This window comes from Petaurus breviceps, unplaced genomic scaffold (genome assembly GCF_028583685.1).
Source record: "Petaurus breviceps papuanus isolate PSGF00001 unplaced genomic scaffold, PetGlider_PUasm1.0 184, whole genome shotgun sequence".
Classification (NCBI taxonomy): Eukaryota; Metazoa; Chordata; class Mammalia; order Diprotodontia; family Petauridae; genus Petaurus; species Petaurus breviceps.
Window position 1 is genome coordinate 2,422,055 of NW_027185793.1, and position 14,491 is coordinate 2,436,545.

The following is a 14,491-nucleotide window of genomic DNA, read 5'->3' on the forward strand; positions in this document are numbered from 1 at the left end:
AAGCAAAAAGAAAACTTTTAAGAGTGAAATTCATTTAAACCAAATTGGTGTAATATAATTAACATAGATTCTCAAGGTATTTATTGACAAATTATTGCAGAATTCTTAAATATCACAAAGTTTTTAGCCAAAAAAGGTATAGTAATTGAGTCTTTATATTGGCAATAATTAAGAAGCTCCTCAAAGTACTTATAAAAGTTATTAGTATTAGGATCCCTCTAAACAATGGAGATATTATAAAGTGAGCCTAAGTAGTTTGTATAAGTTACTGTGTATATTCTAATCCTTAATAAAAAATAATATTGGATTTCCCATAATGCTAACACAAAAGAGTTCATATCATTTATTGTTAAAACAGGTAGCAGAGGAATATTATATATGTCAATTAGAAAAGGAACAAACTATTCTTCAGGTAGTAACTGGAGAGATATCAAGGGGAAAATTTCCAGCCCAAATTTGGCAGATAGATTATATTGGTCCCTTACTCCATGATAAAGGATGCAAATTTATATGTACTTGTATTGATACCTGTTCAGGTGTACTAGTGACTTGTCCTTATAAGAATGCAAACCAAAAAACACCTGTAAAACTCTAGATATCATAAGTCTATATTGTAGAACCCCAATACAGATTCAAAGTGACAATGAGCCACATTTCAAAGGTAGTGAAATGAATAGATATTGGAGGGGGGAAGGCAGGGCAATTGGGGTTACGTGACTTGCCCAAGGTCACACGGCTAGTAAGTTTTAGGTGTCTGAGGTCAGATTTGAACTCAGTTCCTCCTGACTCCAGGGTCAGTTCTCTATTCACTGCACCACCTAGCTGCCCCACAGATATTGTATATTAATTGACACTGTTCCCTGCATATAGGGATAGGGAGTGGATATCTGATTTTATTGTTATAGGGAACTATAAAAAATGTGGCAACTCTTCCTGCCAATGCAGACTGGCACCTTCTATGAAATTGGTAATCTTAGAAAGTTGCCTGGAGAACCAAGGTGTAAAGCTACTTGCCCAGGCAGGGTGACATAGTCAGTATGTGTCAAAAGGTGATTTAAACCCCTGCTTTGAGTTAAGTTCTCTCCCCACTACTCCAAGCTGCCTCCTTTAGCAAATGGTAAGACTTTAATAAATATTTGAATTGCATTGTTACATAATAAGTAAAACACTTTGTAACTAAGGGCACATAAAGTAATTTCTTTAATTCACTTTATGTGGGAAAAGATATCAAGGGATGCACTGTAGGCTCATTGTGAATATCATTTCAGATACCATACAAACTTTTTCCTCAATGGACAGTGACAGACAGGCTGGAATAGTAGATATAGATTAATATAACTTGCAAAAATTAAAGTTGTTTAGCTAGTGAGATATCTCTACATTCTAACCCCTTTTCAGTATTCACATGACAGTTTATATGGTGTTAAATACTTCAGCTAATGAAGATACACTTCATTTGCTGAAGAAATCAAACTCTATCCCAATGATTGACTGCTTGGTTTTAGGAAACATTAACTTAGCTAAAGGAGATAAAATGTTTAGAAAGCTAATTTCTTATCCCTAAATTTCCTCATAACAGAAAGTGCCTCCCTTTTAACTCAGATAAATTACCTGATGGAGTAACTGTACTTTTTTATCTTAAAATACTGACTTAGTCCTTGGAAGTAGCTCCTCAGATCCAAGCTGGGGTTCTAACTTTGCAAGGAAGGCTCTTCCCACCTCTTCACATGCTCAAAACTCCTCCATGGCTATTCTAGTGGTTGATCCAATTTGCTGAGGTAATCCAAATCACAGAAGAGGTATTCTGGTTAATGCATTTAAAGATATTTGGAAAATACTTTATTCCTTATTAACATTGTTTACATCTAGCTTTATTTGACTAGAAATTTTCTAACCCCAAACCATAGGTCATGCTGACCTCAGAGACTATCCAGAATAGATGCATGCTTGTTTTGGGTCTGCCTACCCAGGTCTTTGGTGCACCCAAAAAGCTTGTGTTTTGGAACCCCAATAGCTTGCATTTTGGTTTCATCCAAATTTTATTTAATATATACTTACTTGCTGATATACATCTCAAGTAATCTACAAATGTGTAGGCCCCTCACCTTCCAGCAGGGATCCACACCTTTTCTGTCTCCCTCCTTTGTTGTATCAACTTAGTAAAATTATTTCTAAAAACCTCTGTTTAGGTTTGGGGGTTTGTTTGTGACCAATGAATCTGCTGGAGCATCTCACAAATAGTTCTAGAATATTCTTTTTCCTTCAAGGTTCAGTCTCAATTTCTCCTCTTCTAGGCAGCTGCCCTTCACCCTCTCAGCTAAAAGTGATCTCTCTCTTAAAATTTTATTGGACCACTTGTTTTTGGCCCTCTATCTTTTTGTCTTGATTTCATCTCCTCTTGGATGACATATATTTGGGTAGGCGTTGCATATTTTCATTAGAACAGGGCTTCTATATATATATATTTTGTTTGTTTTGGGCATCTTGGAAAGGACAATGAAGTCTATGGGGTCCTCAGAATAAATGTGTGTTTTTTTTTTACAATTAAGGAGAATATCAAATTATAATTTGAGGTTAGAGAAAAATTATAATTTGTATTCTTTTTCTTATCTAAATATAAGAACCTCCTGAAATACATTCATAAAAAGTTAAGAGATCTTATGTTAGATGGTTACTTTTCTAAGAGAAGTAACTGGATAATTTTTATTTCTTATTATAGTAAGTACTTAAAAAACATTTATTTAATTGAATTGTTTCACTGAATCTGTTATCCATTCCCTTGGGAACAACTAGTTAGCTTTTCAATGAGAGTTTATTTAATAAAAATTATGGGACAAAAGTTTTTTAAAATTACATTTAATATAAAAATATGACATTATTAATATCAAATAAATATATATTTTCCAAAATGAATAGTGACAAACATAAATAATTATTAATTATAAATATAATATTAATATATAATATAAATATAATAATAAATATCAGTCATAAAACATTAGAGCTGTTTAGTTATTGAGCACAGATGAAACATCTCTGTATTTTTACGCCTCACATTTTTACAAGTGACAGTTTAAGTTATTTTAAAAACAGCTGAGTGAGCCGTAGGTAAGTGGTGAAGTGGATAGAATACCAACCCTGGAGTCAGGATGACCTGAGTTCAGACATGACCTAAGAAACTTGACATTAATTAATTGCATGACCCTGGGCAAATCATTTAACACCTATTGCCTCACAAAAAAAAAAAAAAAGGTAAAAACAACCCAGTGAATTCAGCTGTTTTCCACTTGTAGCAGAAATGACAGTCCTTTTTAACTATTGAATGTTTCAGGAAATAGGAAATTGGACAAGGAACTGAAGTGTTCTGAGATTTCATTTCTTCATCCTCAGTCCCTGAGTTTTCTTGTGAGTTTGCTCATGAATAGAAAAATCTTCCTGATCTCTACTCTCACGATCTCCCAGGCACAGTGACTGTACTCTTTATCTTGTAGGTATTTCCTTGTTCCTTGGAAGTAGCTCCTCAGGGCCAGCCTGGGGTTCTCACTTCCCAAGGAAGGATCTTCCCACTCCACATCCTGCCCAACACACCTCTCCAGCTGTGCCAGCTGCTGATCCAGTCCACTGAGCAGTTGCCTGAACTGGGTCTGATTCCAAGTGGCAGGAGTGGCACTCAGGCTGAAGATGTCAAAGATCTGCTGGAGCATCTCGTGAACAATGACTGTGCCATTTTCCCTCTGGAATTGACTGCCCTCCATGGCTTCCTTTGGGAAGTTGAAGTTGGTCCTGTCCTTCCAACATGGCACCAGGGAAATTGTGCTCATTTGGTTCAGAAGTGAGAAGTTGTCCAGAAGATCCTGAGTCAGGTCACAGGCCAGGGTGCAGAGGGTGCTGGAGCAGATCAGCATCAGAGCAACTGGCAGCAAGGTCCAGGAGGTCATGGTGACACTGAGGGTGGTTTGGGTTTGGCTGAGCTGGGAGACCAGTGAGCCTTTGTCTCAATTTGTTGGTTTATCTGGTCTCTAGACATCTCTCTCTTAAATAGTGCTGAGTGTAAATTTCCCTTCTTAGCATGGAATTTCCCTTCATTTTCTTTTTTACCACATCACTTTTGAAAGATACCATGGAAAAGCCATCATTTGCTCTATTAGTAAAAAGGCAACTAAAATCACCATTTGATACATTTTGGATTAAGTTTTGTGTGTAAAAGGGATTCCTCCTGCCATTCTTGTATCTCCCCAGCATCTAGCACATTATAGTGCAAACATAGTCAGTTACAAAGTCTCACTAGCATTAACAATGAAATAGTTCTTTCCACCTGCCTGTCTTCCTCATCTCCATTCATTGTACCTACCAAAGTTCAGGTCCTCTTCTACTTTTGCCTATGGAGTTGCAAAAATTGCATTAATAATAATAACTTACATTTCTGCAGAAATTTAAGGTTTAAAACTTTAATTTAAATTAATTTAATTTAATTAAAAATTTATGGTTGCAAACTTTTCTCAAAAAACAGTAAGCTAATATTATTTTGATTTTATTGATGAAAACCTAAGATTCTCAGAGATTTAAGTGACGCCCCCAAATACTCAGGCGATAAATATTCTGCTTTACATTTGGTCCAGATATGACTAACTCAGTCCCATCCTACCATCTCCTACTTCATTGAGTTGTGTGTCTCTGCAATCCTTTCCTCCACATTTCCATCTGTTGGCATCTTACTTGTTCGGTGCTCAACTTAGGTGTGACCTCCCCTATGATACCTTCTCTGTCTCCTTCCATTGTAACTTGCCTATCTTAGGCAGCTGTAGGTGTATGTACATGTGTGTGGGGTTGTGTTGTGTATCTTAACCTAAAAACATGGTATGATTGTCATATTAAGTTTTTGAACTGAACTATTGAACTGAAATGATTTCTGAGGTACTTTCCCCTTCTAACATTCTAGTATTCTTTGATTCATGCCTGTTATATATAAAGCAGAATCAAATTGGATTGAAAATAAGATAGGTGTGATTATATCTTTAATGAATCAAGGATGGCTTTTTTTTTTTTTTTAAAGCACTTGGGGTTAAGTAACTTGCCCAAGGTTACATGGCCAGTTTTTTTTGTGTGGGTGTTAAGTATCTAAGGCCGGAGCCAATCCCGGGTCATCCCAACTCTGGGGCCAGTGACACACTGCGCCACCTAGCTGCCCCAAGGATGACTTTTAACAATAGTTGGGCTCAATTTTTATTTTCTTTATATAGCAGAGTGGGCAATTTCAACTCCATATATTTCCCCTAGTGACTTGCTATCATGGAAAACAGGGTGTCATTGCTGTTGCACAGTATGTATTGAAGGCCTGAACTGGGGTATCTTAGATTGTAGTAGAGGACAGAGTTGACAATCTGTGTTTTCATTTAGAATCCACTAAATCTCCCTTGGTTGTACAGTTCAGTCCTTGGAAAAACTCTTGGCTTGTGGCTTGTCTTGGCTTCAATCTGCATTCTGAGATGCTGAGGTCATTGCATTGTATTCTGCCAAGCTGACTTTCCATTTGTTCAGGGGTGAGACCAGTTTTTCTACTTCCATTTTCATCATATTTAATGTGCTTTCAGTTTCCTTTTGATGTTTCATCACTTGAGCTTTCAAAGATTTTCTTTGTGGAGGGAGAACAATGGGCCAGAGGGGAAATCACTTTTTCTGCTTCCATTTATGTGCATCCCCTTAGCCTCCCTGCATTTCAGTGGAAAGAAGCTGACTTTGGAGTTGGAGGCCCTGTGTCTGAAACTGCCTCTATCACTTCCCACCTAGTTGATCACGGGCAAGTCACTTTACCTTTCTTTTTTTTTTTTTTTCAAATGCTTTAACTTCTGATTTACATCATTCATTTCCACCAGATTTTGAGTTGCAGATTTTCTCTCTGTTTTTCCCCTACCCACCACCCCAAAATAGCAGTCCCACAGGATATCCCCTCCTCCAATCTGCTCTCTCCCATATTTTCTCCCATACCCTTTTTGACTTTTCCAGTGGATTTCTATGCCCCAGTGCCTGTATATCTTATTTCCCAATTACATGTAAAATAGTATTAATAATAGTATATATTTGATTTTAAAACTTTGAATTCCAGATTCATTCCCTTCCTCCCTTGTCACCCACCCTTACTGGGAAGATAAGCAGTTCAGTATAGGTTGTACATGTGTGGCTAACGCAAAACAATAACATAGTAGATATATTGTAAAAGACTGACTATATTTCCCTCCCTCCTATCCCACCTCCCACGTGTTCTATTCTCTACTTTGATCCTGTCCCTTTTCAAAAGTGGGTGCTTCCACCTTCCCTCCCCCCCAGCCTGCCCTCCCTTCCATCACCCCCCCCCCCCCCCCACTCTCCTGGAGGGTGAGATACCCTATTTAGTGTGTATTTCATTCCCTCCTCGAGCCAAATTCAATGGGAATAAGGTTGACCCATTCCCTTTTGCTTTCCTATTCTTCCCCTCAATTGTAACTATTTTCCCTTGCCTCTTCTATATGAGATAGTTTACCCCATTCTGTCTCTCCACATCTCCTCTCATTATATTTCTCTCTCACCTCTTAATTTCATCTTTTAAGTATCATCCCTTCCTGTTAAATTAGTCCTATGCCCTCTATCTATGTATACCTGTAAACATGTATACACACATTCACATATGTATTCATATGCCCATATACCTTCATATATAGACACACACACATATTTCTATTCCCTTCAACTGTTGAGAAAAGTTTCATCAGTTACAATTATTGTTTTTCAATGTAGGAATGTTAATAGCTCAACTTTGATAAGTTCCTTATGATTTCTTTTCCCTGTTTACCTTCTCACGCTTCTCTTGCTTCTTGTATCTGAATGTCAAATTTTCTAATCAATAGTTTTTTTTTTTCAGCAAGAATGCTTGAAAGTCCTCTATTCCACTGAATGACCACATTTTCCCCTGAAACATGATACTCAGTTTTGCTGGGTAGGTGACTCTTGGTTTTAATCCCAGTTCCTTTGACTGCTGGAATATCATATTCCAAGCCCTTCCATCCCTCAGTGTAGAAGCTGCCAGATCCTGGGTTATCCTGATTGTGTTTCCACAATTCAAATTGTTTCTTCCTGGCTGCTTGTAATATTCTCTCCTTAATCTGGGAATTCCGGAACCTGGCTATAATATTCCTAGGAGTTTTCTTTTGGGGATCTTTTTCAGGAGGTGATCAGTGGATTCCTTCAACCTCTATTTTGCCCTCTGGTTCTAAAACATCAAGGCAGTTTTCTTTGAGAACTTCCTGGAGGATGATTTCTAGGTTCTTACTTTGATCATGGCTCTCAGGTAGTCCAATAATTTTAAAATTATCTCTCCTAGATCTATTTTCCAGGTCAGTGGTTTTTCCCATGAGATATTTCATATTGCCTTCTGTTCTTTCATTTGTTTGGATCTGTTTAACAGCATCTTGTCACTAGCTTCCATTTTCTCCAATCTAATTCTAAAGCAATGATTCTCCTAATTGAGCTTTTGGGATTCTTTTTCCATCTTGCAAAGTTGGCTTTTTAAGGCATTCTTCTCCTCATTGCCTTTTTGAGCCTCCTTTGCCATTTGAGTTAGTCTATTTTTTAAGGTATGATTTTTCTCAGTCAGGCTATTGACTCTTTTTTCATAATTTTCTTGCATTGTTCTCATTTCTTTTCCCAATTTTTCCTCCACTTCTCTTATCTGCTTCTTAAGGTCCTCTATGGCTTGTAAACAGCTCGTGTTTTCCTTTGAAGCTTTTGGTGCAGGAATTCTGATTTCGCTGTCTTCCTCCTGTTCCATGCTTTGCTCCTTTTTGTCCCCAAAATAGGAGTCTAATATTGGAATCTTCTGTGTGCTTTGTTTCCTTTGCCTGGTCATGTCACCCCCTCAGTCACTTGACCCCTGGGCTTTTTGTCACAGTAGGACTCTGCCACCAGATAGGGGAGCTTTTGTCCCAAATGCTGGGGTTTTCTCAGCTGCTGGAGGTATTAGATGGGTGCACTCTCTGAGGTCTCCACATGCTCTGGCAAGTTGGACACACACCCCAGGACCTCCACCCTAGACTGCAATCCAGATCCAAGAAGGTTAAAGCAAGAGCAATTACCCCTCAGAGTGGTGCTTGGTCCCCCTACACTCTGCAGGCCAGGAGCTGAAGCTGCCAAGTGGCACTCGCTGGCTGTGCCTGCATCTCAGTGGTTTCTTGCCCCGGGGGCAAAAGCCACACACTCCCACTTACTGGGTCCCAAAGTCCAGACTGCACTGACCTCTCACTTTGTCCTTAGCATCTATGTGTTGACACATCTGGAAACAGCCACAGCTACTACTAATCTGAGGTCCCTGCAGCCCGCGGCTGGTCAGGCCCACCCTGGGGCTAAAGCCTTGGTGTGGGGCTCGGCTTGGCTCCCAGAGCACTGAGCTGGCCAATTCCTGCTGGCCTGCTGGACTGTCCTCAGCGGGAGGTTAGCTTTTCTGTGTCATTTTGTGGGTTCCACAGCTCCAAAGTTTGTTTAGAGTCCCCTTTTCCCATGGATTGGGGGAGGTGAAAGCCGGAACAGCAGGGAAGTCCTGCTTCTACTCCACCATCTTGACTCCACTCCCCTACTTTACCTTTCTAAGCCTCAGTTATCACATCTGTAAAATGAGGGTGTTGAACTGGATGACGATTGAAATAATGCTGCCATCTACTGGTTGAAGTTGTCATGTGTTGCTTAGCAGACAAATAATTGGGCCTTCAATAAAGGTCTAAGGAACCTAAGTCAACTTCAGGGAGTAAATTTCCAAGTTAACAACATTCATCTTTTGATGCAGAAGATCCCACTTAAGAATGACTAACTTCAGGGAATCTTAGAGGATTGTTTGTTTGGAACCCCCAAAGATAAAACACTTAAAATTTAAGCTTTGAAGGATAATTCTAAGTGATTATCTCTCATTCCTTCCATATTCTCAGTTCCCCCACAGGGAACTTCCATTAACCCAGTGATTGACTGAAACTTTTAGCAAGACGTTCTAAACTAGGGACATTCCAGCAAGGAGTCAATTCTTTTAAAAATTGAATTCATGTTTCATGTTACATGAGACCTAGATAAGTATCTCTGGAAGACTACAAATAGAATTAGATGAATTATTTTGCTGCATTTTGTTTTCCCCATAAAATTAATTTCTTTCCTTTTTTTTTAAGAAGAAAAAGAAATCAGCTGTTTTGGGAAGTAAATTTAACTCACTGATTCTGAGCAGAGTTGGTTTAATTGAGTTGAATTTAAGTAGAAGGAGGATGATATCTCTAATCTTCAGCTCGTAATTTTTGTGGCATTGCCTTGTAAATACATGGTTTAGAAAGTAAATGAATGGCACTGAATAAGCATTTTAACCCAGAGTTCCCAAATGCCCATGATGTTAATGGGGAGTTGTAGCAGAACATGAAGAGAGGGCACAGATTGTGGGTGGGCCTTCTAATTGCTAATGATTCATTGTGAAGATGGAATAGTTTGCTGATGAAGATCAGGAATAAGTGGAACATAAAGCCAGAACAGGAAGGCAGAAATGACAATGGGTGAGACTTGTGAGACACAAACCCCAAGTCACAGCATCCTCTCTCCTGTGTGTCCAAAGATCTGGGGGAAGCCCATCACCACTAATGGTCCAAACTCTTCACATCTTCTCTCCCCTTCCTTAGAGAGGGAAGGTGAAGAGTAGGCAGAGGAACCTATAGTCTGAACTGAAATTTGATGAGGAAAGAGAGAAATACATAAAATCTAAAACTAGAAGGTTTTAAAATGAAAATTTATGATGGAGGAAAAATGTCTCCACAAAATCTAAAACTGGATTCCATGGAAGGTAATCAGCATGACACAGAGGGAAGAATGACAAAGAAGGAGCTACCTACCTAAAGCCTTCCCTTTGCTATGATAACCCTGTCTCTTCATGGCATCTGGCACACATCATAGATCTGTAAGGATTGAACTTTATCAGCTAGTCAAAAGCATGTAGGGGAAGGGGAGGAGTGTTTGGGGAGGGGAGAGGGTTTCCCTTGACTGTAAGTACCATGTCTTATATTTTAAAATATAGATATGTATTTTAGAGCTCTCTGAGCCTAAGTATGGCAGGGAATAAACAGAAAGAACTTCATCTAGCTTTGCTTACTCTATTCATGATTCCTCTCTTTCTTTTTTTTTTTTTGAAAACCCAAAGATAAAATGAAGAGCTCGAGAAAAAGGAGAAGCTTAATGAGTAAGGAATTTTGGAATTAGAATAAAGATATAGAGGCATTGTGCCCAGTGCACAATAGTTACTGAACTAATATTTTTAAATTTAATGAATACATTAATTGAGTTGAAAAGCAAGTGAACACATAGAGTTCCAAAATAATTTATTTTCCAAATGTAAAAAAATACCTTAAATAGATCTCTTCAATGAATGAATAAATAAATAAATATTTAAAAATAAAATAAATTGCAAAACTATCCAATGTTCATCCGAAATCCAACATCTTGGATGCCACCTATTCCACCTGTAACAGTTGTATGAGCTGTCTGGTTTCTGAAGTGCAATCTCCAGGTCCTTCAGTTTTTTAGACATTCTGTCCATTTGAAAAGGAAGACAAAATTCTGTCTGATTTCTACCTGGACCGTCTTCCAGGCACAGCTGCAGTACTCTTTGCTTTTCAGATAGTTCATTATTCCTTGATAATAATTATTGAGAGGCAAGATGCTCTCTTCACTCCCCCAGGTGCTTTTGGCTTGGTCCATCTCTTCCTCCAAAGCCATTTCCAGATGTACCATTTGTTGATAGATCCCATTGAGGAATGTCTCAATGATGGCCTTATCCACGCCAGGGCTGGCATTTTTGCTGCTGAATAGGAGGAAGATATGCTGGAGCATCTCATGGATGACCATGGTCGCATTCTCCTTTTGGCATTGCTTAGGCTGTACAATCTCCCGAGGGATTTTGAAGTCCAATCTCTCCGGTAGACATGCTGGATGAATTTCTCCAATCATTCTATTTAGGAGATTCACACTCCTGCGATTGGTTCTTTTTTGATGGAAGCGAAGTGAGTCATAGGCTTTAGAAGAGACAGCAGCAGAGAAGAGCAGGAGAAGAGCCAGTTGTAAGATGCTGCTGTTGGCCATAGTGAACTAGTAAGGAGCTGGCTGTGTAGACACTTCCAAGGTCTGCAGTGTGAATGGCTTTCCTCCATGGGTGCCAGCTATTTATTGCAAGTTGCCATCCATATTTTCTTGATCACAGGAATTTCCCACTTTTCAGTTTTCATTTTCATTTTTGTTATGTCATCTACATTTTTCTACCATTTTGCTGTTTTCTCGTAGGTGCTTAGAAATGTATGTGGTTGTGCTGCTTTATACACAAGTAGACCACAAAACCACAAGAGTTTTGTAGGTTTTCAATGAGCATTTAATAATAGAGAAGAAACTAATTATCAGTACCAACTGTCTCTCCTCAATGAAAGCATATATTACAGAGAGACTGTCTCTAATATACAGTAGTTCTTTCAGTATAGTAAAGTTCACTTTTTTCTTTGACTTCTTCCATAAAACATTGGTTTATAGCAATGTTAATTTTTATTCCTAATTAATTTCCAGTTGGCACTGTTATCTCAAAACAATTTGATTAAAGAGGCAGCTGGAGGATTGAACACTGGACCTGGAGTCAAGAAGACCTGACTTCAAATTTGGCCTCAATTACTTTCTATTGAGATGACCCATGACAAGTCACTAAACCTCTGTCTGCCTCAGCTTCCTCATCTGTAAAATGTGGATAATAGTACCACCTAAATGCCAGGATTGTTGTGAGGACAAAATGAAGTAATATCTGTAAAACTCTTTGCAAACCTGATAGGGCTAGAAGAGTGCTAGCTTTTTTTTATTAGTAGTAATAGATACTGTTTGTACTAAATAAACTATGGATCTTGACATGTCCTTATAATTTGTCTTGCTCATAACCATCTACCATCAATGATCCTTCTTACGTGGCTATGAAATCCATTAAAGTTCTATTCTAATACCTCATTGTGGTGACATGGAGTGTGAAGCAGATCTTGCCCACAGGAGACCACAAAGGTTTATGCTTTAAACTGTAGTAAGCCTATTTTGGATGCTCTGTACCTGTCTTAATCTGTTCCCTAAATCCCTTACTTCTTTGTCAGGAGGAAGGCAGAATGTTTCATCCTGGGTCCTCTGGAACTGTGATCTGTCATCACATTGATCAGAGTTCTTAAGTCTTTCAAAGTTATTTATCCTCATAATTTGTTATTGCATAAATTGTCTTCTTAGCTCTGCTCACTTCACTACATATCAGTTTATACAAGTGTTCTCAGGTTTCTCCAAAATCATCCCTTTCGTCGTCATCATACATTAGTATTTTATTACATTTATATGCCATAATTTGTTCAGAAATTCCTCAATTGATGGGCAACTCACTATCTTTGAGTTCTTTTCCAGCACAGAAAATCCACTACAAATATTTATGTACATGGAGGTTCTGGCGATCTTTTAATTACCAAATTGACTTGACTTTTTTCTCAGTCACCTTTCACTCTGCAGAATTTTATGTTGTTGACGCCTTCTCCTCTTGGACACTCTCTTTTCTGTTTTTGTGACAATGACTTCTTTTGATGCCTCTCCCTCCTGTCTTACTTCTCCTCCTCCGTCTCCTTTCCAGGTTCATCATGCATATTGTCCCTCCTAAGATGAGTATTCCCTGCGATTCTTTTCTGGGCCTTCTTTGATCCTTTGCACATTCTCTTACTCTTAGTGACTACATCAGCTCCCATGAGTTAAATTGTCATTTCTAGCCAGATGTCTCCTAAATCCATCAATCCTGCCCTTCTGAGCTTCAGTTGTGTATCTCCATCTGCCCACTGGATATTTCAAACTTGATGTCTTGCATCTGATTGTGTCTTATGTATTTATTTTTATTTGTGTTACAATGACTAAGGTAAATAATTTAATTCTCCTTGAGAATATTAATTAAGATAATTTAATTTACTTACCCTTTCCATTTCAAAACTTTTTTGTGGGTACTGTGATTTTTTGTGGAGAATATTTTTAATTTTTCTCTGTCTCAATGTCATAGATTTGCTTCCTGCCTCTGAAATAGTTTCTGCTAGTGACTGAGGTTTTCAGAGAGGAGAAGTCACATTTGGAAAGCAAAAGTTGAAAGGAGTTTCTTTCTAGAAATTTGGAAAACTTCAGCAAAATTTTCTCCCTTTGCCAAATTTACTTAGAAAATAACTGGCATCTAGAATAATGGAAGTCAGGGAGAATAGCCTGTTATTAGATTTGTATAGAAATGTTTTTATGATTGTTTTTCTATTTTAAAATTTAGTAGCATTCATTTAATTAGGAAAAAAAAAGCCCTAAATATCTAATAATCAGGAATTGGTGGTTGTAGAGGTTGGTGACTCTCTGCTGAAATGAAGGAAGGCAGTTATATGGTACCCATAAAGCCATAAAGAGATCTTTCTATTTGTGTTTGTGGTGCAGCGGTGAGCCTCCCAAGATTTGTCAAACCTTGTTTCCCACTTCTGCTATTTCCTTTACCTTTTTCCACTTGCCCAACTCACATTGCCTCTGGTAAGTTGGGTCTTCACAGTGCAACTGCTACTGCTGACAGAGTAGTAGGGCTAAGTGACTGCCCTCATAAGACTAGCTTAGAAGCTTCCCTTGGTGTTTCCCCTTATCAAAGAGACAATGGACTCAGTTATTTCTTTAGCACAAGGCTTTACTCAGATGGCATACCAAGAAGACAGGTTACAAAGTCCAACCAGGGACATGGTTGGGGGTTTCTCCCACCAGTACACATGAAATTCATGTTAGAGTGAATAGGCACTGCCATGAAATATAATGGTAGTAAGGCACTGTATTGAGGAAATGAGGCATGTAGGGCACACATTCATCCAAGGCAGTTCACAGCTCAGGAACTTCAAGGCTTGTTTCCTTTTTTTTTTTTTTTTTCCCCATTAGGGTACTCTTGAAATTCAGTTCCATGGCAATGATGAAGAGCTCTGACGCTTAGCTGGGCTCCATCTCCACTGGACAGGGAATTCAGCTGGGTTATTTTCTTGTCACCTTGACTAGATCGGTTTATCTGCTATGGAGTTGGGCCAAGCACTGGCTACTGGGCTGGCTTCTCACCGGGTTTAGTTGCTGCTGGACTGTACTTGATAGGTTGATTTGTCACCACCCTGAAGCCAAACTGCACCAGGCCTGTCACTTGGTGGGCAGTGAGATTACTCAGACAATGGGCTCTTCTCAGAATCCCTGGGCTCACTTTTAGATGGGCAGCTGCAATCTTTCACCAGCTTCAGTCACCATCTTGACCAGGTGATAGATACAGTGCTTTATTTAAATAGGCTCTAGAACAGTGGCACTTAGCTAGAACTGGTAGAAGCTTTTCCCCTTTGACTCTCTCAGAGTCTCAGGTCTGAGGTTTATTGCCTTCATTGAGGAAGTGGGAAGCTTTTCCTGTTTTGAA

General features: G+C 38.8%; 2 protein-coding genes across 2 annotated transcripts; both read right to left on the reverse strand.

Annotated features, from left to right (window-relative positions):
* Window positions 1–2,931: 2,931 nt before the first annotated feature.
* On the reverse strand, window positions 2,932–4,068 carry LOC138161236 (interferon tau-2-like). The gene has a single exon (XM_069088052.1). It carries the CDS (start codon window positions 3,936–3,938, stop codon window positions 3,387–3,389), a length of 552 nt encoding a protein of 183 aa, XP_068944153.1. The 5' UTR covers window positions 3,939–4,068; the 3' UTR covers window positions 2,932–3,386.
* A 6,307-nt stretch (window positions 4,069–10,375) lies between these two features.
* Window positions 10,376–11,162, reverse strand: LOC138161237 (interferon beta-like). Its single transcript, XM_069088053.1, has one exon. The coding sequence runs from the start codon at window positions 11,125–11,127 to the stop codon at window positions 10,561–10,563; it is 567 nt and encodes a 188-aa protein (XP_068944154.1). The 5' UTR covers window positions 11,128–11,162; the 3' UTR covers window positions 10,376–10,560.
* Window positions 11,163–14,491: the final 3,329 nt, after the last annotated feature.